This window comes from Ylistrum balloti, unplaced genomic scaffold, assembly GCF_031769215.1.
Source record: "Ylistrum balloti isolate Yb309-2 unplaced genomic scaffold, AGI_CSIRO_Ybal_v1 Utg369938, whole genome shotgun sequence".
In the NCBI taxonomy this organism is placed as follows: domain Eukaryota; kingdom Metazoa; phylum Mollusca; class Bivalvia; order Pectinida; family Pectinidae; genus Ylistrum; species Ylistrum balloti.
The window spans coordinates 4,601-32,493 of record NW_026782047.1 but is presented as its reverse complement, the minus strand read 5'-3'; the positions used below and the strand labels follow the sequence as shown (position 1 = coordinate 32,493).

At 36.8% G+C, this 27,893-nt stretch overlaps 1 protein-coding gene across 1 annotated transcript; it reads right to left on the bottom strand.

Moving 5' to 3' along the window:
* Window positions 1–1,084: 1,084 nt before the first annotated feature.
* Window positions 1,085–27,314, bottom strand: LOC132547201 (tyrosine-protein phosphatase Lar-like). Its single transcript, XM_060210963.1, has 24 exons — window positions 27,134–27,314; window positions 26,366–26,534; window positions 24,257–24,586; window positions 23,830–24,099; window positions 22,111–22,269; window positions 21,343–21,471; window positions 20,889–21,043; window positions 20,569–20,631; window positions 20,027–20,093; window positions 19,440–19,616; window positions 18,739–18,876; window positions 16,996–17,116; window positions 16,381–16,448; window positions 16,142–16,244; window positions 14,302–14,403; window positions 12,390–12,471; window positions 11,908–11,998; window positions 11,006–11,082; window positions 10,488–10,622; window positions 9,938–10,063; window positions 8,233–8,384; window positions 6,546–6,684; window positions 5,898–5,997; window positions 1,085–3,991 (listed from the first exon to the last, which is right to left on the bottom strand). The coding sequence occupies exons 1-24, from the start codon at window positions 27,137–27,139 to the stop codon at window positions 3,972–3,974; spliced, it is 2,979 nt and encodes a 992-aa protein (XP_060066946.1). The 5' UTR covers window positions 27,140–27,314; the 3' UTR covers window positions 1,085–3,971.
* Between the last annotated feature and the right edge of the window lie 579 nt (window positions 27,315–27,893).

The window sequence follows — 27,893 nt, the reverse complement described above, 5'->3', positions numbered from 1 at the left end:
GAAGCAGACAAGAGTTATACACCAACTACCAAGGAGAGAAGAGAAATATTTCCTTGCTGTCATTATCTTTGTTGAGATTGGAAACAGAATATTTCGGCGGTATGTTCACGTCTATGGGAACATTGTTTACACTTTCCTAGGCTGACGATGTTTTGTTTTGCTAAAAAAGGACAAATTTGTTTTATTAGATCAGTAGGAGAATGACATCGCCTTTTCATTAGTGATACAAATTATTCTGATTAAGAAAATGACGGTTGTATCTGTGTTGTCGAAAATCTTGGTCTTCATCATATATCTTGTAAGGATCGGCACAAATCGTAGAATTCATAAAAGTTTGTCTATGCTGACATCCGGACCAAGTCTGAGGGACTCACTACTATTTGTGACCGACTTTATGTGTCTCATAATGACCAAAATGTTTAGAAGTCATTTTAAACTTTTCTTTTCTCATATTTCATCATTACATGCTGTAGTATAACTGTTATGTTGATATCTAGATTCATCTTTGCCAACTTTTGTTGTAAAGTTGATGTGTACTCTGTTCAATTTTCTAGGGAGCGGACTTTAACAGTGTTTACTTGTTGCCCAATTCCTTTTGCTTTAAGATCGTCGCAGTAAAATTATTTTGAAATGAAATCGCCTATTCTTATTCCAGTTATTAATGTATTGATGACAATATATTTTTTCTGGGTTATTTTCCTCACTATCTCGGTTCTCTTCTTGAGAACATGGACTACATTTGAAAGAAAAATCTCGTCCGGTTTTTTTAGCTTTTCTTTTTTTTTTTTTTTTTAAAAATATTTCTTTTGTTAATTTTAATTTTCGTTAACGCAATTTTAATTAACACGAATTGTATAGACATAAGCTCCCTCCCTTGTAAATGTAAGACTGTCCCCACTAATGGATAGACAGTAAATCTACAACTGCTGTATTGACCTTTGACACAACACCGTATAGTTTTACTGATTCGACACAATGAGATAACAATGTTAATAAAAACAACCACACACAACAGAAATACAATAGGTTTTAATAATAAAATATGATTACTGCATATCATTACAAAAATAAACATGTTGTTATTGACTATGGGAATGTATATCATAATGACAAAGTCAATAGGAACTTAACAAAGGATTCATTTTAGATAAATATAGAATCATTTAACATGACACACATGTATTTGTGAAAAAAAACAAGCATTATAAATTACAAAACAACAAATTGACAAAGTAATCGTATCTCCTCTATATAACGTCTGATATTATTATGTCATTATCAACTAAAGCATATGTTTACAATGTATTACATAACTATAGATAATACGGACACCTAGAGAAAAAAACTGCAGAATGTTTATGGTAAGTAGATGCCGAAATTAACGACTCCGTAAATATGTGTAGATTAACACTACATCTTTGTATGGATTCAACACAATAGGAGTGTATACACAAATATTGTCAGATTAAAGGTTTCTCGTGAAAAACACGTAAAGCTCATGAACGCAAATATGTAACTGCTAACTTAGATATAACAAAACCATGCTAAAATTCACGTGACTATATCAGAGTATATGGATGTTTTATTCACCTGATAAATATTTCCACACATTTGTTCGATGACTGATTTGTCAAAATGGCACAGTAGATGTCAATCATATTCGAGATTACTATAAATATGCCTCGGAAGACAGATATTACCAGAAAATCAGGTCATTATCTTCAATGTAAAACCGCTTTTCTATGTAAACTAGGTTGAAATTAATTGTACGTTGGTCCCATCCTCTTACTGATAATTTTGTCTAAATACTTAGAGGGAATATGTTCTTTTTAAGAGCGGGAGATTTGTCTAAATGATTACAGAAAACATCCTTTAATTAGAGTGAGAGAAACTTATATTAATTTGCCTCTATGTTACAGGAATACATTATTTTCTGAAAGTGCAAGATACTTATGATAGTTTTATCTAGATGCTAAGGAAAAACATTAGCTACTACCAGAGGGAGATCTTTCCTAAAAGTAGCTACAGACTATTTTGTCGAGATATTTGAAGAGAATATATCATTGACTGATGCAGGCGATTTTCCAAAATGTTTAGAGAAAACGTTATTTATTGAGAGTGGGAGAAACTGATATAATTTTGTCTATATGCTAACGGAATATGTTTTTGACTGACAAGGGCCGTTACTATGATAATTACGTCCTGATGCTTAATGAAAACGTCTGTTATTAACTATGAATATCATAAATCAAACACGAACACAAATATAGATAATATTGCATAAATTACTATGATTACAGATGATAATACGAGTTTCATTAAAATAAACCGATAAAGTGAATAGAGCTTGTACAAAAGGCACACAGGTGAATAAAATTAATTCAGAATAACATTGACTAGTTTAATGATCACGTACATGGTAAAACATCTGTCCAGCAGATAAAACGATTCTCACATCAGTTGTCGAAAATCACAATAAACTATTGTCTTGATAATCAAGTGTGAACGATATATAAAGGACTGCCGCCATCGTTGCAACGTGGTGTCGATGAGATGGTAGCCTGACGTAATAGACGGCAATAAAGTCGTGACGTCATTATGGTCTTAAGACTTGTACAACCAAACAAATAAACTTTCTATCGGAATCATACAATATCTCCTATGTTCACTGTTATCCTATAAGTTTGCGACCTCCTTTTGAAATCAGATTCATTCCTTTGTTACTATTGAAGTACCAACATGTTAATATGTGTCTTTTCTTTCATTTGTAAGAAAGTTCTTACATAATTTATTTTATTCGGAGTAGTTAGTTACTGGTGGTGAACATAACGTCACTAGATACATGTATACAGGGGTGTCGTCTTCGCCTTGTCTCTCGATAAATCTGACTGGTCCTCTACACCTCTGTAGACCGACAGTTACTTACTATAGCTGTGCAATGCTGTAGCAAAAGGTAGGAGTAATTCACGATATTTGAACATTATAATATCAGCGAGAGGGAATTAAAGCGTAATATAGCTCATCTTTTCTACATTTGCTTCAGAATAACTCGTTCAAAACATGGTATAACGCGATGACCTGTAAGAACCTAGAAACCTATTTTAATATTTATACATCACCGAACACCATCTGACATGAAGATTTACAATAACGTGACATTATGCACAAAACTGTGGATTTATTTCAAGAAGGAATGTACGGAGTATCATTATAAAAGTAACTGGGGAACAATGGATTAACATAGAAACGTGACCTGGACATTGTAACAAATGAAAGACCCGAATATATTAACATAATAGATAAATAACTGTATGTTCTGGGTTCAAAACGACAAATCACCGTACAATATTATCACCAGTCGCGTAGTATTCAACACACTGCTAAATAACATCAATCATATTGTAGACATAACGTTAGATTTGTCCGACTATAATAATGAATAAGACAGGATTCTAAATGTGACAAGATGGGTGGATGTATGCGCTAAAACAGAAACCAAGGAGCTGGGAGGGAGTATAGATTTTCCAGAGGCACTATCAGAAGCAGTTATTTAAATAAATGATGGACGAATGAATTTGTATAGTACACGAGAAATAGAAAAAAATATTTTATAAAAATATAACACAATTACAAAGCAATCGATGTCATATATTATAATTTGTGTCATGGCTGATGATGAACTAGCAAACAAAACACGTGATATATCAATGTCTGTTGTTATGTGTTAAAGGGAGTACAGTGATCAGAACACAACAGACATTTAAATGAAACGGATTTCTTAACTCAGCACCAAATATTACATGAAACGGCATACACAATCTGTTTATGTATTTAATGTTTTGAGGTTTGTCTTTTTCCTCCTATTTAGTCTCGGCTGTTGAACGGTCAGGGCCTAAGGCAAAGACTTTCTCTCGCTGTAGTCACTGGTCCCTGTCCTTCCTGTACTCTCACTTATTGTAAGAACACTTTCATCACGCGTTCTGGTAAATTGCTGAAAAGGAGAGACATAAATCTATGATAATCAAGTATATTATAAAAAGGGTGAAACCTATAACAGGTATTTTGATTCACATTAACATCTGGTTGATTTTGATGAGGTCAGCTTACGACCGAGAATGTATATATAATATATACTTTTTATTTACTGAAACTGGAATGGGGTAAATGATAAAGAAAAAAGTCATGAAAACATGCTGTATTTTGTAGTTTCGTTGCAAGATATAACGACGAAAATCGTAAAAATATATGAAAAACAGTCTTTGCTATCGACACCAAGAACTAAAAAAACACACGAGCGACAATTATTTGAATCATAATACTATTCCTAGAAGATATCAGCAAGGGCCACCAATTTATTAAGGAAAAGGGAACTTTTTGAAAATATGTCGCTAAGACATCATTTGATTAAAATCAGTTGGCGACTGAAAGGGAAATCAAGTGAGAACCACTCCGTTATTAACCTTGACTCTTCGAGTCTACCATACCTGAGGGTTGAGAAGATATCCAAATTTAAGCAAATTAGACCCATTTCGGCCCCGCCCATCAGCCCCTGGCGGTCAGGCAGGATCAATATACGCATATCATCTAGCCGTAACCCCTCGCTCATAATTCTAACCAAGTTTAAATATTTCCAATGGAAATTCAACAAATTATTCTCAAAAACTTTACTCCCTCCCCACGGAGAAATGCGAGACCGTTGGGCCATGAAATTCCCAATTTTGGTAAAGCACCGTAAGACAATTCCATCCATGAAGAGCATTTGATTCTACCATATCCGGGTGTTAAGAAGAGTTGTTTTTGAAATCGGAACCAATTTGATCCCATTTGCCCCGCCCCTCAGTCCATGGGGTTCAGCCAATATCAATATGGGCAAACAGTCAAACCCTCATCCTTCATGCATAAGTCTAACCAAGTTTTAAATGTTACCGATGGAAATAAACAAATTATGCTCAAAAACCTATTTTTCCTATAAAAAACCTTTACACCCACCCACAGGGCCACGAAATTCACAAATTTGATAAAACACCTTAAGATTATTCCATCCATGAATAGCATTTCATATCTTAATGTTGAGAAGAAGAATTTTGAAATTTTAGTCAATTTGACCCGTTTGGTCATGCCCCTCAGGCTTCCTGTGGAATTATAAAATTCACTATTCTGTTTCATGAAAGACCAGGAAAGGTTTCTGAAAAAATTCAAAGAAATCGGTTCAGGGGATTTTGAGACGCATGATGCCAGACAAAGGTGATCGCGATAGGTCACCATGAGACAGGTGACCTAGCATAGAAAGAACGGAATAGTTTTAAAAGATGTATGATACTTTATGATATACGATATAATGTAATACATACCCCGTCAAAATCTGTTCATAAGTGTTTCATGACATAAAACATGGTTCAAGGGAGATAAAGCAAAGTGGTCTGAACAATATTTAACCCCGCAAAATAGCCATCAATATATCTAGCACGTATTTAGTTAAGGAAAATCAAAAGGGTGCCGATGTACATCGACGGGCATGTAGTCATGTATAATAAGTGCTTTGCCGATTTTTTGCGATTGTTTTGCGTAAATTTCAGTCCACAGATGGAAATTTCGGAATTTGATGAAAACCCAAATCCATGAAAGTAGGGAAAATAACTCTAGATATGAAAACATCATAGAGTTGGAGCATAGGAATGCTGCTATCCAGAAATGGAAAATTCATGCTTATAATACAGTTTGAATGAAAGCTGTCCCTGTTGGTTTCGTTGTTGGAAAAGATAGGAGGTAAGCGACAGATTCCAAAAAGTCTTTCGTATTCTACATTCCCAATTCTGGCAAGTAGATATGATGGGCATGCTCAATAAGTTCTTTCTAGTTTCTAGAAAATCGGTGAATGTATCCTCATGCATGCTTACGTTCTTCGCCTTCCTCCTCTTCTTCCTCCTCTTCCTCTTCGTCGTCTTCTCCCGATGTGAGGAGGTCCTTGATACACTCGTGTATGAATATATACTGGTCCTGCAAAATGTCAATACAATTTAGAAATAAAGGTAAACGACATGAAAGGAGGTTCGTAGTGAAAAATGAAGACACACTTTTACTTAAATTCCAAACGCAACGCATAATCTTCGAGATTGCAGGTGGTAGACACTGCTGGTGGTCTATTAGTCCCCGAGGTTTGCCGTAACCAGCACGTCACGTTTTAATTCATTCGAATGGTGGCACCATTTAGAGGTTCTTCTAAAATTATCAGATCTATAAAGATTACAAAATTGACTGAATTATAAGACTAGTTCATCTCCCCGTCCAAATTTGGACATTTTTTCGATTACTTTGGAATTTCTTCGGTCACCTCATCGGTTTAGCATTTAGGTTCTTAGCATCACTGACGAGTCATAGAAGGACAAAACAGCTGTATGATGAAGTTTAATTCACCGTGTGACTCTACTGTATCTTATCCAAACAAGTATCAAAAGGCGATATTCATTTGGGTGTCTTTAATACAATCTTTACATGTCTCAAACGAAAACGTGACTTTGTGTACTCCGTAACACATGAAGGCTTACCTCTGTTTGAACCATGTTGGGGCGCTCGTTACGCATGCCGAGTACCATGTTGAATATATCCACTTCTTGGTGACCAGCGTTCAGACTTTGTACCAGGTGGTCCACCGCGATGAACGTTCCAGTCCGACCCACACCAGCACTAAAAATTCCAGGGTCAATAAAGGTTAGACACAAATCTTAACCGTAACTCATTTTTTTCATTTCTTCCAAATGACAAGGTATCTAACTGTTGCCAAATCTAAGATAACTATGACACTACAAACAAGTATTATTTTATTTCTTTATTATCTTTAGTTAACCTCATACTAATTAATAATCTCAGTCATATGAAAACTAATACTCTACAATACTGTAGTTGTTAACGTAGCTCTCTAAGAATGTTTCAGAAGTCCCTACCTGCAGTGAACGACAATAGGACCATGCAGAGAAGGACTTTTATGTTCACGACAAGACTTCACGAACTTAAGCATGCTATCGGAAGTGGTAGGTGTTCCCATGTCTGGCCATGCTAGGTACAGGAGATGCTTCACCCGTCTCTGAATATCACCCTATCAAAGTATAATAGTCCAGGAAGATAAAGTGATATAATCAGAACAACCACAGAAAGCTCCAGGAGACATTCGTTGTATACCCATACGCAATGAATGACATTACAACATTGTCGCCAGATGTAGATATAGATACGGGCAAAACAAAGAAAGACTGAAGAAACAAGCAAGTGACAATCATGCGTTACTAACACCTGGAATGCTTTTAAGTGGGGACATGCCGATGTTTTGTGTTGTTTTTACAAAGTTCGATCGACATCCTCGCAACAACCAGGGTCATGTATGGATGGACATGCTGCTGTGGTGAATACCATTACCGTGCTATCGGAAAGGATCCAGTCGACATGCTGATTACTGTAGGATTCCACACGTGATGTAACACGCCCGAACTCAATCGGCTGTCGATATCATCCACTATATACGTCCTGACAAGGTACATAAACAATAGGTTCACTTCGGATCACCCAAAAGAGTGTCCGATCAAGCTACAACACGATGCATGCATTCTCTTGGAATATGTGTGTCAAAAGAGTACCTTGACATCATCTGTGTCCATTGGTCTATTCTATAATTTACATGTTCTTCCTGGAATTGTTACAAGTGCATCCCTACCAATTTCTTCCCTGGAATGCTTTTGTGTATTTTGATTTTATATCTCATGGCTGTATCATGAACTTGTGGGTATCGGTAGGTGTGTGCTTGAACTTTCTATGAATGTCCATGTGGATCTATTTGCAGTGTATGTCAGTTAGAAGAGTGTCCCACTGTCGACTATCTGGGAAAAGTGACCTTTGGAAGTATTTATCAGTAGATTTGCCTATGTCCTTAAACCCTTATCGGATGTGTGTATCCTAGACGTGTCTATCAATAGTGTCTGCTTGTAAACATTTGGGATGTGTGTTCCTAGGAAGTGTGTGTGTGTGAGTAGTGATTGTCTGTGCCCTAGACCTGCTATATGGAATGTATGTCCGTTAGAACTGTGTGCATCAGTATTATTGAATATGTGTCAGTTGAAAATGTGTATCAGTGTTTTCTGTCGGTAATTATGACCTGTGTAATCCTTGAAGGCCTGTGCGTGTGTAGTGTCTGTCTGTGACCCATTTGTATGTATATCTTCGGAAATATCCCTGGCTGACTACCTGCAGTGGACCACCATAGGACCAGGGTTCTGATGAGGCATGAAGAGGCGCACGTCCTGCACGAAGTTCAGAAGAAGCCATGTGGTATCAGGGCATCCCATGTCAGGCCATTTCAGGTAGTGTACCTGCTTCATTTTCTTCTTCTTGTTATTCTATAGGTGCGGTAGATTAAACGTTGTACTACATTCACTGTTTATATAATATTGTGTGCTTCCGTTATTACGTACTATTTTATGAAGAATCTTTTCATTGTTTTATAGTAAAAATATGGATTTTCCATCATATATTCGAAAAGTTACTTAAATATCATTTCCTGGAAAACTGCTCAAAGACTGTCTTGCTATTTGTACCTGTTGGATTCTCCAGAATATAGTGAATAAACCAGCATTCTTGTGACACATGTACAACATGATTCCGGAAATGAAATATTGACATCGTAAGAGAATTAATAACATTGATGACGATTTTAACATTAGCATACTGATGACGTGTGTGACGTACTTACCAGCTGCATACTGATGACGTGTGTGGCGTACTTACCAGCTGCATACTGATGACGTGTGTGGCGTACTTACCAGCTGCATACTGATGACGTGTGTGGCGTACTTACCAACTGCATACTGATTACGTGTGTGACGTACTTACCAGTTATATACTGATGACGTGTGTGACGTACTTACCAGCTGCATACTGATGACGTGTGTGACATACTTACCAGCTGCATATTGATGAAGTGTGTGACGTGCTTACCAGCTGCATACTGATGACGTGTGTGACGTACTTACCAGCTGCATATCGATGAAGCGTGTGACGTACTTACCAGTTGCATACCGATGACGTGTGTGACGTACTTACCAGCTGCATACTGATGAAGTGTGTGACGTACTTACCAGCTGCATACTGATGACGTGTGTGACGTACTTACCAGCTGTGTGACATACTGATGACGTGTGTGACGTACTTACCAGCTGCATACTGATGAACGTGTGTGACGTACTTGTGACCAGCTGCATACTGATGACGTGTGTGACGTACTTACCAGCTGCATACTGATGAAGTGTGTGACGTACTTACCAGCTGCATACTGATGACGTGTGTGACGTACTTACCAGCTGCATACTGATGACGTGTGTGACGTACTTACCAGCTGCATACTGATGAAATGTGTGACGTACTTACCAGCTTCATACTGATGACGTGTGTGACGTACTTACCAGCTGCATACTGATGAAGTGTGTGACGTACTTACCAGCTGCATACTGATGACGTGTGTGACGTACTTACCAGCTTCATACTGATGACGTGTGTGACGTACTTACCAGCTGCATACTGATGACGTGTGTGACGTACTTACCAGCTGCATACTGATGACGTGTGTGACGTACTTACCAGCTGCATACTGATGACGTGTGTGACGTACTTACCAGCTGCATACTGATGAAGTGTGTGACGTACTTACCAGCTGCATACTGATGACGTGTGTGACGTACTTACCAGCTGCATACTGATGACGTGTGTGACGTACTTACCAGCTTGCATACTGATGACGTGTGTGACGTACTTACCAGCTGCATACTGATGACGTGTGTGACGTACTTACCAGTTGCATACTGATGACGTGTGTGACGTACTTACCAGCTGCATACTGATGACGTGTGTGACGTACTTACCAGCTGCATACTGATGACGTGTGTGACGTACTTACCAGCTGCATACTGATGACGCGGATAACATAGTCCGGGAGAGTGGACTCGGAATCTATCCGGACAATGAGATCACCAAAATAAAACGGCTCGGACACCTCATCCGGCCAGTACTGGTCACACTTTCTCTGTAGAAAAAATGTGGTAACCGTATTTAATATTTTAAACAAGGAGGCCTATATTTTTGGAGGGGATTGGGTTACATATACTCTAATCTAGGTTTATATTAAGATTTATTTTATTTGTGCGATATGAAGCTGGACGTGCTTGATGCTTGTTAGTTTGCTTGTTGGTTCCGTTGTTGTATACATTGACCTCATTGGAGAAACCAAGGTTTGCATGGCAGGTATCGTCGATGAAGAAGACGTTTACTGTTCCGGAACACCTGGTCTGATTATCCTTTCCTTTTCAGGAATCTTCGTGTAAATCTTCCTTTGTTTATATTTCACCCTAGTTTTATTGGATTTGGTTTTGGATTATAATTATTCTGATATGCTGGTAATTTCTTGATGTTTAATGTTATGCATATATATCATCATAAAAGAAACTTACCCTTCCTCTTTCAACTAATTGCGTTAACATCACTATCACACTGACGTTCTGTTCCCAGATCATCCTCCAGAAGTCATCCTTGGTGCACACCAGAGGTCCCTGGGTGGCAATATATTCTCGCTTGGAATTATGACCCTACAATAGAGAATTCTACAACATAAACAAACCACCCTTCATCTAGACATCCCGAATGAATGTTTACCCAGGTGTAGATATTTGATCTACCAAACCTTTGTCAAACATTCTCGAAATGCACAGAACTATGATGAAGGATTACGATGAAATTAAGACACAATTTAATAAACTATTAGAAAGAGTGTTTAGTGCTAGTTTTCTAAGTTAAAGCGTATTTTTGCCATATCAATTGCCTTGTCACTCTTTCTCATTGTGTGTCAGCTAGAAGCGAAGACACACCTTCCTTTGCTTGTAAGGATAAATTCCTTTCCAAGAACAGATAAATGTTGATACAAATTATGAACTATCAATAAATCGATAGTTTCGATAATTGGGATACGTACTGGGATATAATTGGCGTTGATGTAGTCCGAGCCTTCTTCTTCGTCCAGTGGTAAAAGTTTCACTCGACTGTGATCAACTACATAAAACAAAATACCTTATAATTAAAACTGTATAACACAATTATCTACATCCACCAAAGCCAAGGTATTAATAAAAAATTAAACTGAATCATTGTACCATAAATACAAATATATCACAATTATCTACATCCACCAAAGTCAAGGGATTAATCAAAATTTTAACTGAATCATTGTACCATAAATACAAATATATCAAAATTATCTACATTCACCAAAGTCAAGGGATTTATCAAAATTTTAACTGAATCATTGTACCATAAATACAAATGTATCAAAATTATCTACATCCACCAAAGGCAAGGGATTAATAAAAAAAATCCACGCTAAACTGAATCATTGTGCCATAAATACAAATATATAACAATTATCTACATCCACCAAAGTCAAGGGATTTATCAAAAATTAAACTGAATCATTGTACCATAAATACAAATGTATCAAAATTATCTACATTCACCAAAGCCAAGGGATGAATAAAAAAATCCACGCTATACTGAATCATTGTACCATAAATACAAATATATCAACATTCTAAACTATAAAAAATAGTCCATGTGTGATGATCCCTAGCAATGAGGTCTTCATGGAAAATACCATGATAACCATCATAAATATAACACATCTAATATTATTGTCGATCCTATCATCTCATAACAATACGGAAACTGACCTGAAAATAAACAAATATCAGTTTGTTTAGTGGCTGTTTACTATGATCTGAAATAGGAAAAGAAGCTCTCACTTTTTTTCAAGCGGTTTGACATTTCATTTGTTATATTGAAGGTATCTACCCTTCCCCTAGAACAGGAGATTCTACCTACATGCCAGTATATTGGTGTAACGGTTCTTTATACGGACAGCCTGCTCCTCAGCGCAATTTGTTTTGTGCGTTGGGCTCATCTCCTTTAATAACTGGAACAAATACCATTTACTCTGTCACAATCCTTGAATTTGATGGCGTGATTCGTGAACACAATTTCAGAAGGTTTGCAGCAAATACTACACATTGTTAATATCGAATATTCAAAGCCTTAACCACATTTCTCTAATTTTCAAACATTTTTCTATCGATTTCATTTATTCCTATTTTTAATGTTTAACTGTTTTCAGAGATTAAAGGTTTTAGCAGGTGATCCCAAGCTATTAACTTTGTCAATGAATAGCATCTTTAAATAAAAGTCAGAATAAGATACACTTCAGGTAATGTTGAATTAAAAATGTACACTGCGGATGCTGATGGACTTAATTATTAAAGTCTAGCAGGCAATTGAAAAAAAGGTCGACAAGTATGAAAAATACTAACCTTAACCTCTTCTGAAAACTTCATATTGCTGTCCTTACTAAGTTGGTAATATTTGTCAGCAAACTCTGATACTTTGATTTTTCTGTAAAAACATCAAGAAAATACCACCATGGCAATCAATTATATAAGTGTATAGCGAGCGAGCATCACCGTCCTTTATATATGTAGCTTCTAAACCATGGCAATCAATTATATAAGTGTATAGCGAACGAGCATATCCGTCAACCATGGCAATCAGTTATATAAGTGTATAGCGAGCGAGCATCACCGTCCTTTATATATGTAGCTTCTAAACCATGGCAATCAGTTATATAAGTGTATAGCGAGCGAGCATCACCGTCCTTTATATATGTAGCTTCTAAACCATGGCAATCAGTTATATAAGTGTATAGCGAACGAGCATATCCGTCCTTTATATATGTAGCTTCTAAACCATGGCAATCAGTTATATAAGTGTATAGCGAGCGAGCATCACCATCCTTTATATATGTAGCTTCTAAACCATGGCAATCAGTTATATAAGTGTATAGCGAACGAGCATATCCGTCCTTTATATATGTAGCTTCTAAACCATGGCAATCAGTTATATAAGTGTATAGCGAACGAGCATCACCGTCCTTTATATATGTAGCTTCTAAACCATGGCAATCAGTCATATAAGTATATAGCGAGCGAGCATATCCGTCCTTTATATATGTAGCTTCTAAACCATGGCAATCAGTTATATAAGTGTATAGCGAACGAGCATATCCGTCCTTTATATATGTAGCTTCTAAACCATGGCAATCAGTTATATAAGTGTATAGCGAGCGAGCATCACCTTCCTTTATATATGTAGCTTCTTAACCATGGCAATCAGTTATATAAGTGTATAGCGAACGAGCATCACCGTCCTTTATATATGTAGCTTCTTAACCATGGCAATCAGTTATGTAAGTGTATAGCGAACGAGCATCACCGTCCTTTATATATGTAGCTTCTAAACCATGGCAATCAGTTATATAAGTGTATAGCGAACGAGCATCACCGTCCTTTATATATGTAGCTTCTTAACCATGGCAATCAGTTATATAAGTGTATAGCGAACGAGCATCACCGTCCTTTATATATGTAGCTTCTTAACCATGGCAATCAGTTATATAAGTGTATAGCGAGCGAGCATCACCGTCCTTTATATATGTAGCTTCTAAACCATGGCAATCAGTTATATAAGTGTATAGCGAACGAGCATCACCGTCCTTTATATATGTAGCTTCTAAACCTTTCCGTACTAAATATCCTATGTACAAAATGTAGTTTCGGACACCGTAATGCACCTCTTTTTCAGTTTATCAAATAAAGGTTTATTTTGATTGATCTTTGCAGTAACACACTCTGCTTCAAACAGATTTTTGGAATATAAACATTCAGATTGTGAAATTTCTACAGAAGTCTGATACCAAGCTACCGCTGTGAGGCAGTGCACAGGGACACGGGAAACAAAGCGTATTTCAGTTCTATCAGAGTGAGTGGAATTATGGAGGGCAGGTTCTACGTGATTTAAAGAGGTTTCTGAAATATGTACAAATTAAATACTGTATCAATTTAATTGTTACGCTTATCATTCTTTTGTGGAATTTCAATGTTAAGTATGGATATTTTCCAAAATCTTGAAAACAATAATCACTCTGTATAAAGGTAACATAAACCAAAACGTATGTAAGGAGATACACATTCTGATACCTTATAATAGGTAGAACAACTAATATTGGATGTTTAGTTCACAAATCATAGCATTTTAATTGAAAGCCCGACACGAGGTTGAGACAATATACCAAACATCAGTCGCTGAATTGATCACATAACGTATTATAGATATACTTTGTGTGACCCAGGGTCTGTCTAGTCGCCGTACTGGTGATAATGTACAAACCTTGATTTCACGACGACCATTTCAGTGGAATCACCTCGGTATCCAACATTGGTATTCCCTGTTAATTCTGTAAATCCATTTTCTTTGTCTTTATTGAAGCATCTACATGTAAACAAAACCCATGTACACATGTCAGCTTATATACTTAAACAGTATATATGTAGCACCATCTACATCTATTCGGAGTTCGAAGTAAGCTTTATCGAATTTCAACAATATACACGTCACGTCATTAAGACATCGTTAATATGTATTATAGACGCATTTAATATAGTAGTAATATGCATTTCAGGCTCACATTAATATATAATCAGTATGTATTGTAGGCGCCCATTATATATAATTTGGTATAATGGTGAGGCGCATTGACGTATCGTTAATAAACAATGTAGGTGCATATAAACCTACCGTTTATGAGTATTGTAGGCACACTTTGACTGTCGTTAATATGTATGGTAGGCGCACTTTCATAATTTTCATACCAATATAAATAATCCATATAACGGAAGCTCCTAAGCATGTCGATAAAACATGTTGACGGCCAAAAATCAAAAAAATATCATAGGATATAAGTACAACATAAGAAATGAAACTTGGTCCCCCATAAGATATTAACAACACCTGCCATGGAACCAACAAAAGGAAACTTGCTCCCCCCATAAGATATTAACAACACCTGCCATGGAACCAACAAAAGGAAACTTGGTCGCCCCGAAAACATATTAACAACACCTGCCATTGAACCAACAAAAGGAAACTTGCTCCTCCCATAAGATATTAACAACACCTGCCATGGAACCAACAAAAGGAAACTTGGTCGCCCCGAAAACATATTAACAACACCTGCCATTGAACCAACAAAAGGAAACTTGGTCCCCCTATAAGATATTAACAACACTTGCCATGGAACCAACGAGATGAAATTTGGTCGCCCCTAAAACATATTAACAATACCAGCCATTGAACCAACAAGAGGAAACTTGGTCCCCCCCATAAGATATTAACAACACCTGCCATGGAACCAACAAGAGGAAACTTGGTCGCCCCATAAGATATCAACAACACATGCCATGGAACAAACAAGAGGAAACTTGGTCCCCCCATAAGATATCAACAACACATGCCATGAAACAAACAAGAGTAAACTTGGCTGCCCCATAAGATATCAACAACACATGCCATGAAACCAACAAGATGAAACCTGGTCACCCCATAAGATATCAACAACACATGCCATAGAACCAACAAGATGAAACCTGGTCGCCCCATAAGATATCAACAACACATGCCATGGAACCAACAAGAGGAAACTTGGTCCCCTTATAAGATATCAACAACACATGCCATGGAACCAACAGGATGAAACTTGGTCGCCCTAAAAGATATCAACAACAACACCTGCCATGAAACCAACAAGAGTAAACTTGGCCCCCCTATAAGATATCAACAACACATGCCATGGAACCAACAAGAGGAAACTTGGTCCCCCTATAAGATATTAACAACACATGCCATGGAACCAACAGGATGAAACTTGGTCGCCCTATAAGATATCAACAACACATGCCATGAAACCAACAAGAGTAAACTTGGTCCCCCTATAAGATATCAACAACACATGCCATGAAACCAACAAGATGAAACTTGGTCCCCCTATAAGATATCAACAACACATGCCATGAAACCAACAAGAGTAAACTTGGTCCCCCTATAAGATATCAACAACACATGCCATTGAACCTTATGGGTAAAATAACGATGATACTTTACCTATAAACAACCATACCGTGGATTAATCATTAGATTAACGTTATACAATGATACAAATAAATATACTTACAGCATAGACCGCCTCCGTAGTATAAACATTACAGCTAGAAATATAGCGACTGCTAGCAACGACCCAATAACTCCTCCAACGATTGACGGCGTCAAATTCGGTTCTAAAATAGTTGTTTACAACATTACTCATAGAATAAATAAAAAAAAACCCAAGTTGTTATACTTTTCTAATTTCGAAATCACGAAGGCATCAGCATGGTCTTAATGGATAGACATAAGAGTACCATTCTCTCTCACCTGTTTTGATGGCATTACTCCATTCGGACTCCGAGCATCCCCCAGCAGTACAGACAGCTACCCGTACCCTAGAATGTACGTAAATACATATAAACGGCTGTGAAATACTGGCAGATTTATATACTACATGTCTGTGTTAAAGGTTTCCTGATACCTGACAGACAAGTGATCCAATGTATGACATGAAAGACATCTTTTGTGAATTTCATATCTAAATACTTATATACATATTACTATCATTACAGAACAAGAATTTGATCATCAAAGCACTGCATTGTCATATCCAGTCCTATATATCGGCACTATGTTTGTGTGATTCTGTAAATTATGGCTATTGTTTCAAACTAGATGTATAAATGAATGGAAGACAGCTTACATTGTTTAAAATAACATTTCCATCTGTAGTCATTATCTGTAGTCAGTATTCCACCCTGATGGCATGAATCTCGCCTTCGGAGCCAACCACAATTTCAGATTTAACATAATGACGCACTTCCTATTTCTCTGATAACCATGCATGATACGTGTATAATTTATCTGGCCTCTTGTGAACATTTGATAATCCTACTACGATATCTGTATAAATGATACAACGATGTAGAACTTAGACCTTACTTGTATGATCGGCCGGGCTGTACGTAGCCATTACAGTCGCCACTACAATCGCCATCGTTCCCAACGGTGAAAGACACGGTCTGTGGAGTAGTCTCCCTTCGTCTTCTTTTACCAGTATTACCTGTAAGGTTGTATAGGACATACATATATAGACAGTAATAGTCTGTGGAGTAGGCTCCCTTAGTCTTCTTCTGCCAGTATTACCTGTAAGGTTATATAGAACATAAATATATAGACAGTTGCAGTCTGTCTCCCTTAGTTTTCTACCAGTTACATCTGTAAGGTTATATTGAATATACATTTATAGAGAGTTACAGTCTGTAGAGTAGTCTCCCTTCGTACAGTACCAGTAATACCTGTAATGCTTTATAGAAAAAGCATGAATAGAAAGTTACAATCTGTGGATTAGTCTCCCTTCGTCTTCTTCTACCCGTGATACATGTAATGTCGTATAAAATATATACAGGAAGTAAGTATGTGGAGTAGCTTCCCTTACTTTGAAGATATGTATCTGAATCGATAGTAAATATGTTATATAAATAAGTGAATATTAATGAACTACCGATCTTCATCAGTCGCTCATGTCTATCGTTTCCTACATCAAAACCATCATGGACAACTTTCCACCAAACTGTTGATAAACGTATTGATTTCAATCCCCTTTTGAGAATTTTCCATTTCTAGATAGCAACACTTCTGCATCCCCAACCGTTGGCGTTAACATTTTGCAGGTGACTCGACATTCAAGGCCTAGGTCTAAATATTACGATTGTCGCACAAGAAGTCGTCAACTGACAGTCAAACTCGCGCGGTGCGAGAGATGCAGGTAAATGACAATTATGGGGAAGTTCTATTGTCGTCATCATGATCTCTATCTATTTCTTTGTGTGATTTGAAGCTAGACGTGTTTGATGCTCGCTAGTTTGCCTGTTGGTTCCGTTGTACGATATAAAGCTGGACGTGTTTGATGCCCGTTAGTTTGCCTGTTGGTTCCGTTGTTGTATACCTTGTTCTCATTTGAGAAGAACGCGGTATTACATGGTGGGTGCCGTCGATGAAGCAGAAGACACTTGCACTTCCGAAACCACTGGTCTTATTTACCTTGTACTTTTGCAGGAGTCTCCGTTTTAATCTTACTTTTGTTCATGTTTTGCCACAGTTTTATCAAAATCAGATCCTGACTGTTCACATGTTGATGTCTTTTTTTCGTTGTTTTGTTTTTAAACACATATTTGATAATTCCAAAGTATTAAACAACATACACACAAATGAATAGCACTTTTCAATCCAAATTAAGATGAGATAATCCAAATAATGAAGCAAACTACATCACACAGTCGTTTCGCTCTTCTAAGACTCCTCACTGATGCTAAAGAACCCACGACCCAGAGGTGGAGATCGAATGATAAAAATGGTCAGACGCATGAACCACTCGGCTGCCGCGACCCTTTGGCCTTCTAGGAATGGTGAAATCGGTGTAATTTTGGCATGAAAAGAAGCCCATATATCTGACTGGAGTACGTATTCTTTCTGTCTTTAGTAATATGCGGTTTTCTGTGGTTATTTATTGTCATATTTTTCGTGACCCCATCATGCGAGTATGTAGTATATGATCATTGTGTTATATCTCTGTGTTGACTGCCGGATATGCTGGGCGTTCCATTCTTATTTATCTAACTATTGCAAAAGAATAGCAAATACACCTCTATATACAAATAAACCGACGCTATCAGGTCTACTTACTTTTTGGACAAGGATCCCAGGACCTGGACGCTACATATGGGGTGATGTTGTCTGCGTCTTTTACATTGCTCCAATGCTTATAACGGGTTTTCACTTGACTTTCATAAGAAGTTTTATTTCCACGGAAAGGTCTTAGAACTGAATAAAGGACAAAACATAAATAATACACATCGCCACAGTGAAACAGATATTCTCATGATTGAAAAAAATTTTAGCAGCTGGTAGTGGGTCCTTTATCTAAATGCTTTGGACTATAAAGACAATTATTACCCTCGTTGATTTACTGTCACGGTCAAGGTCACATGGTTATACATTTTGGTACCACCAGAAAGTCCGTGTCAAATATGAAATCCCTTACGCAATGTGCAAATGTATATTTTTTTTGGAAAGTTAATTCTTGTCACAAGGAACACACATGTCAAATATGAAAGCCTTGACTCTTGCGGTGCAGTAGTTATAGGCAAGGTTAAAGTTGACAACAGCTAAACACACAACACAAAAAATATACACAGACCTTTCAATCCATAATTATAACCCTCAAGATGTTTTGGTTTTAATGAAAATGTGGTCAAACTCACAGTCTGAACACAGTTGGTTTACTGACTAGTGTTTTTATACATTATTAATGATCTAAAGCAGCCTATCATTTCTATGATTATTTCATTGGTTTATTTAGTACGGTTTACAAGGTAAAATCATACCAGTGTTAGATTGAGATGATTCAGACACAATAACGTAATGAGCTGAGACGATTCCGTTTTTGGTGTTACACACGAGTTTGGTATCAAAATCCACCCGGAATTGCTTTTCTGGGTCGCTGACATCTGAAGATGACCCCAGTTTTATCATTGTCGCGCTCTCATTTGCCAGCAACGGAGCTACATAAGAAATTGAAAATTATAAGACACACATGTACGTGTCAGACGAGGTTAGCATCCATTCATTAATGTCACCAAATTTAATAATAATGGAAAAAGAAGAAAAAAGCACATGGCAGTAAATTTTGGTAAAGAAAATATTATGGACAAACAAATATACACACTTACCTTACTCGCAATGTATTCAAATCAGGAAAAATATTGAAATTGATACTGAAACAGTTTCCATTGTGTTGGTGAAAGAAAGGGAACTTTGAACGACGTCACAAAGAATTTATTCAGTTTTCACATATGCTTATATCATGTAGGCCATTTCTAAAACACATGTATTTCAGCAGTGTCGTATGTCAAAGTAACAAGAGTCAATCCTTTAATTTCAAATTTAATCAGAACAGCTCGACATGTCTTACCTCCTGCGGGTATAAAAAGCGTTGTCGAAGCGTTTTTACCAGGTCCCTTTATCGTCCTTGCCACGACCTGGAAAATATCAAAATCCCTGACACTTATTATCGCTATCAATTATATGATTCATAATGTATGACATTCAACATGACTTTTCCCCAAATTAACAGTTGTTTTGGTGTAACATGAATAGCTGAACATCATCGGCTCTATCTAAAATGTTTCTTACATCATCATCACGAGCGGATTTTTTATTTGACCAACGGAAGATTTTACAGCCGGACGAACAGACAGACAGATGTGCTGATTCCAGCATTACCCTTATCACTGACATGCTTAAGATACATAGTAGAATGCACAACATCAATTCTTCGGAACATAGCGACTGAATTTAACTGGCGACTATGTTTTGAACATCTTGAAAGCATTTGCGCACATTTCGACTTTTTCTAGATTTAATCAGTAGTATTCATGAATGGCAGAATTCACTAAATTTCCAGTGTTTATAAACAAACATTAATAAGTTTATATCACCAACCATAATACTTACTGTGAATGTATATGTCTTTTCTGGATCGACATCAAGGAACCAATGACACGATGAACTCGAATTCTAAATGGGAATAATTTCACTTTGTTATGTCAGTATACATCATTCCATTTCCTGATGTGTGTCATCCGTAAATAATCCAAAACAATTAGATTTTGTCAGAAAAAATCTGTTTCCATAATTTCACATACAACTCTGATTTCATCAAAAGAATATATAAATGTGAAATACCTCATCCGAAAAAAAAACCTATTCTTATAATAATAAAAAAGTTAATTAATATACGATCAGTATCAAACGGTGAAAACAGGTAGACTCACCTTAATCATCGTATAGTATCCCCAGGTAAGTATGTACCCGGTGATCATACCATTTAGTTCCATCTCTACTGGTGGTTGACAGGTTACGTTGACTGTACGTGGCTTGATTACGTTTTCCTGAGCACTGACAGACAGACTTGTCACTTTTCCGGGTACTGTCGGTAAAATATACAGAATTATTGAACAATTACTGTTGTAGAATATACAGCGATTCTATAAAATGAATACAATGTTATCAAGTAAAGCGTAGTCGATATTCCAAATTATATATGGACGATATCGTTTTTTTGCTTGTCTGTTGTTATTACTAAAGCGTTTGGAGACCCGGCAATAGAACTCAGCCGCGATCAGTTTAGTCAGAATGTAAACAATACATTTTATCTTTGTCATTGTTGTCATTTCAAATTTGTTCCGGAATAATGTCCAGTCAAAGTATGGCTTCGAGAGGATATACCTGATTGGTCAGTTGTGATGGACACTGGAGTACTATTGGTTGATCCGTTCACTGTGGTGGATAGCACGAAAATGGTGTAGTTCCAGTATTCCTCAAGGTGTTTTATGGTACATTCAGTTTTGTCGAAACCTGTAAAAGACCGAATACTACATTATACTATAGATTGATTAAACAAGTATTTATTTTTCAGAGGTTGTCAGGTAAGTTTTTAGTAAAGTTTCAAATGTAAGAAGATGAAATGACGTTTTTCGTATTTTCGTGGAAACACTGTGTAAACAACAGACAATAAATCAGTATTAATTACAAATGGCATCATCGTGAATACTTAGTGATCAGCATAGAAACAGCGGCAAAGTATCATTATTAAACAAATTGTGCCGAAAATGATGTTATGGTGTCGTAAAATGATGAATGACGACATCATGACGTCACAATGGAACCAACATATATAAACCAATAAAACTGTAGGAAAGAAACACGTGTTTCCTGAAATATTCGCAAATACCTCAAACAAATTGTAATGAAAGGAATTTATACAACTCAAAACTCAGAGAAAAGGTATCATTTCAACTATAACATAGTTAAAAACTAATCGGTCAATGTAATGGAAATTTGATATCCTATACATGTGAGTAATACTAAAGAACTGAATTGTATTTTGTAATTTTCTCCGTTAATTGTTAGGATATATCACTTTTTGTCTCAACAGTTTTCACTAGGAAGTAGAAGACCAATGTTCACACTGAGGTTTTTATTTTTCAAACATACCATGGGTTCCACAAGATGATATATTTCTGTTTGTTCGTACATCTATTGCCGTGGCCGTGTAACTGGTAGGTCCGGTTTTTAAATCTGGACTTGACCACTTAACGCTAACACTGGTAGCCATCTTTGTAGGAACCGTGACATTACGTGGTGGATGTGGAACTGGAAGAAATATTGGACAGACTCTGTAATATCATAACTTACTAATATTTTGATAAATCAGTTGATGTTGATCTCATATAAACAATGACAGTTATGATAAGGATATAAGTTAAGGAGGCTTGTAGTCACAATCTAACAGAGCCAACCACTGTTGTCTATATTATTCCATTGTTACGGATCTGTCATAGACAAGTTGTTTTGATATTAATGTTTGATATTATTGATATTTGACCACGTCATTGATATTCAAAGTTATGTTGATTATAAGAGGCCCAATGGATCTGCATCGACCGGTAATCAATGTTCACCACAAATACATTAACACATATACTAATGGCATTCAAAATAGGCACATCCAATAGATTTAAACATATTTCCAAAACTTTTTACACTCAACTACAAGCAGTGATAGTTATGACCTAGATTATAGACAAATGTTACTTCTCATTCTCCGGATTTTATCGGATTTTGAGTTGGGAACATCTTTCCACCAAATATCCCGCTTTTGGTTTACCAGAAGGAGTCTATTAATAGTTTTGACAAATGTGATCCCTGTGATCTTAAATATCCATCCCAGGCATTTCATTTTGCCAAGTTTGTAAGGATTCATTCGGAAGACCTACCATTAAAGTATCGTGTCACCAGGTCTTTTGTTGATAAAAAAAATATTTAAATATTTTGATCTCTGTGACCTTGAATAAGGATCAAGGTCATTTCTTTTCGAAACTTTTGTTGGGCGTCGTAGTTCTTTAATTATATTTGAGGGAAAAAATCGAAGATTTCAATAATTCCTAATTCCACTGACAAGGTCGAGATCACGATATTTAACGTAAATTTTAGTGGTAAAGTGTCCTATGTCGGGGAGAAAAGAAAAGTTAATATTTACAACACAACTTTATGCTAAATATATTTTCTAGAGACAGATTATTCACGAGGAACTTCACACAATACCAACCTGAACACCAATGCCGTCTGTGACGTCATTCGTTCACTCTTCCGTATATCAATGACGTGTCAGTAACGTACATACCTCACACGGTGCATGATTTGCCTGTTCCGACACCTGAGCTACCCCATTCCCTCCCCTTAACCAAGCTGGCCAACCATCCCATACCGGAAGGTTTGTGTACCAGAATAATTGACAAATACTTGTCTACCCTTCGACATAAAACGGAATATCTGCAAGTAGCCAACTTATCCTCTGCAAATACCAATTCTCGTCAAAGTATCGCTGATAAACGAGAATCTTCAATAGGTTTCGTTACAGGAAATATTTGGTTTATACAATCTGGAAACATTGGCGAGTTGTGCAATTTAATAAACATTTCATTAAGCCTTGTCGGGAATAGGTAAACGACCAGTATGGAGTTTTGAATTGAGTGAAAATGACATACAAAGACAAACACATATTATTAGGAATGTTGAATGTATAGCATATGTAACAATGACTTTAGCAATTAGTGCATTAGATAAAACGTTAACATCTTTTAAACAGAGACAGAAAGTTTAAATGGATACTGTTTCAATATAATATACTATTTGATAACAGTATATACTTACTATCAGTTAATGTTGTGACGATTTGTTCATCGGTGTACTCCCCAGTACCAGCCACTGTCACAGCTGCTATCTGATATGTATAGTTCCTGTATGGCTTTAGGTCCGGCTTTAGGTATGACACTGAGTTGTTTCTTGTGTTGATATCCATGTTGTTCCAGCGTATGACGTATTCCTGGATAATGCCATTAGGGGGACAAGGCGCGGACCACTCCAAAGTTACACTGTAAGCTGTGACCTTGGTGTGATGGAGGTTATTTATAGGACTCGGCTCTAGAATAATATGAATATAATAGCAGCTGTCATTTAATTATTTTTATAATGATTCTATTTGAATACTTATTAAATATAAACACCATTCCAGATAGACAGTTAAGTGATTAACAGCGATACTGATATTGTGATCAGTATTCCCTGTAATGATACTTACTGTCCTCGGCTGTCTGGCTTACTATAGGGTCGCTCAAGTCACCGGGTCCTTTTATGGTGTATGCCTTCACACTTATATTATAGTTCCAGTAGGGATAGAGATTGTCTAGAGAGCAGACAGTCGGACGATCACTAGAGGGCGTACACTTGGTCTGGTTTGTTATTGTATTCTGACCTGACCTCAAACCATTGTTACAGACTCGTTCCTGGTACACGTACTGTATATCGTATTGCGTTATTGGACCAGTGCTTGGTTGTGGTTCGTTAAACGAAATTGTTATTGTAGATGATGTTGTATTGTAAGTTTTTAAATCTGTAATCTTGTGTGGTTCTGAAAAACAAAAGTAATATATGTACACACACAAATACACGTAGATATATATATCATAACGAAGTAGTAATATTAGTCTGAAACAAAATATACTGACCAATCATCACCTGTACTTAGTTCACCATACTGACCAATCATCACCTGTACTTAGTTCACCATACTGACCAATCATCACCTGTACTTAGTTCACCATACTGACCAATCATCACCTGTACTTAGTTCACCATATTGACCAATCATCACCTGTACTTAGTTCACCATATTGACCAATCATCTCCTGTACTTAGTTCACCATATTGACCAATCATCACCTGTACTTAGTTCACCATATTGACCAATCATCACCTGTACTTAGTTCACCATATTGACCAATCATCACCTGTACTTAGTTCTCCATATTGATCAATCATCACCTGTACTAAGTTGCCAATGTTGCCATTTGTAACAAACCGTACTGATAGTGAGGATAACCACTGTTACTATCAGTACTGATACTAAGGGAGACTACTGTTATTATCAGTACTTATACTAAGGGAGGCCAATGTTACTATCAGTACTGATACTAAGGGAGACCAATGTTACTACCAGTATTGATACTAGTTAGACCAATGTTACTATAGTGCTGATACTAGGGAGACCATTGTAACTATCAGTACTGATACTAGGGAGACCATTGTTACTATCAGTACTGATACTAAGGGAGACCAATGTTACTATCAGTACTGATACTAAAGGAGACTATTGTTACTATTAGTACTGATACTAAAGGAGACCAATGTTACTATCAGTATTGATACTAAGGGAGGCTATTGTTACTATCAGTATTGATACTAAGTGAGACCAATGTTACTATCAGTACAGATACTAAGGGGGACCAATGTTACTATCAGTACTGATACTAAGGGGGACCAATGTTACTATCAGTACTGATACTAAGGGAGATCAATGTTACTATCAGTATTGATACTAAGGGAGATCAATGTTACTATCAGTACTGATACTAGGGAAACCATTGTTACTATCAGTACAGATACTAAGGGGGACCAATGTTACTATCAGTACTGATACTAAGGGGGACCAATGTTACTATCAGTACTGATATTAAGGGAGACCAATGTTACTATCAGTACTGATACTAAGGGAGAATATTGTTACTATCAGTACTGATACTAAGTGAGACCAATGTTCCTATCAGTACAGATACTAAGGGGGATCAATGTTACTATCAGTACTGATACTAAGGGGGACCAATGTTACTATCAGTACTGATACTAAGGGAGATCAATGTTACTATCAGTACTGATACTAGGGAAACCATTGTTACTATCAGTACAGATACTAAGGGGGACCAATGTTACTATCAGTACTGATATCAGTAAGGGAGACCAATGTTACTATCAGTACTGATAATGTTTCTAAGGGAGACCAATGTTACTATCAGTACTGATTATAAGGGAGACCGGGGTTACTATCAGAACTGATTCTAAGGGAGACCAATGTTACTATCAGTACTGATACTAAGGGAGACCGGGGTTACTATCAGTACTGTTTCTAAGGGAGACCAATGTTACTATCAGTACTGATACTAAGGGAGACCGGGGTTACTATCAGAACTGATTCTCCTAAGGGAGACTGGGGTTACTATCAGAACTAATTCTAAGGGAGACCGGGGTTACTATCAGAACTGATTCTAAGGGAGACCGGGGTTACTATCAGTACTGATTCTATCAGTATTGATTGATGGACCAATATTTCCACTAGGACTGGTTGTGTACGTACTGTCTTGACTGGTTTTGGTGCTATTAGATGATTCCGTCCCTTCACCGACAGATGTGTAGGCGTACACTGTGAACGTGTAATTGGTATAGGCCCTCAGTCCAGTGATAGTCTCATTAAAATCCTTCTGGTCTCTGGTGAAGGTACCATTCTTGGTAATTTTACAAGACGACTTCATAAAAGTAAAAAGGAAAAGTCAGACAACATATGTAGCTGTAGATAGTTGTTATATAACAGTATATACATGTAATGTCTTGTAATCTGGTAACGGTAGATCAATTATCTATCGGTAAGTCAAATTAGCATCTATTGTTTCGGTAAGTAAAATATCATCTATTGTTTCGATAAGTAAAAATATTCGTTGTTTCAGTAAATAAAATTATCATCCTTTGTGTTGGTAAGTAAAAATATCACCAGATGTTTCGATAAGTAAAAATATCACCCAATGTTTCGATAAGTAAAAATATCACCAGATGTTTCGATAAGTAAAAATATCACCCAATGTTTCGATAAGTAAAAATATCACCCAATGTTTCGATAAGTAAAAATATCACCCAATGTTTCGATAAGTAAAAATATCACCCAATGTTTCGATAAGTAAAAATATCACCCAATGTTTCGATAAGTAAAAATGTCATCCATTGTTTCGGTAAGTAAATTATCATCTATTGTTTCGGTAAGTAATATTACCAACAATTGTTATTTCATTGCAGATTAGATCTTTTAATGTTGTTTTTGTAAAGTTGTAGTTAATAGTGTAATGTTCTTTACTGTCATTGCTATACTGCCGGCAGTCCACAGGAGTTGTATAAGTTGTACACATGTTCCATTAGGATAGGTGACGTGTACACTGTATTGTGTGATGTCACCATTCGGGTTTATAGGTTTGTTCCAGGTCAGTCTAACAGCTGTAGAGGACAACGTTAAGGCGACTAAATCTCCAACTGGACCAGGAGCTACAACAGTGGATACAATAAGACGTTGTCTTCATCATTAAATCGACGTCATGTTTCAATCTGTTAGATAACAAAAGCACAAGTTTTGAAAATAAATTCTGAAAGTTTTTGTGACTATCAAACGTCAAATGGATTAACGTTAAAATATCAAGTTCTGAAACAGACAGATGTGTTCAGAAGGATCAACTGAGGATCAAAGACAGAAACTCATTTTAATAGGTAATATGTGTTTGTTTTAAACAATTTGGTCCGGCATTCCTACATATACATTCATTACGTCTTTCAAACAGCTATATGACAATCTGTCTCTGTTGGCTGTAGTACAGAGAGTCTGTCTCTGTTGTTTGGAATACAGACAATCTGCCTCTATTGGTTGGGGTACGAACAATCTGTCTCTGTTGGTTGGGATACAGACAGTCTGTCTCTGTTGTTTGGGGTATAGACAATCTGTCTCTGTTGGTTGGGGTACAGACAGTCTGTCTCTGTTTTGGGTACAGACAATCTGTCTCTGTTTTGGGTACAGACAATCTGTCTCTGTTGTTTGGGGTACAGACAATCTGTCTCTGTTGTTTGGG

Excerpts from the sequence above, each read along its gene's own strand:
- LOC132547201 (XM_060210963.1), bottom strand. Across the intron at positions 24,100-24,256 it reads AAGCCAGACAGCCGAGGACA|AGCCGAGTCCTATAAATAAC; the intron begins GTAAGTATCATT and ends ATATTATTCTAG. Across the intron at positions 11,999-12,389 it reads AGTTTTCAGAAGAGGTTAAG|TTATTAAAGGAGATGAGCCC; the intron begins GTTAGTATTTTT and ends TATTTGTTCCAG.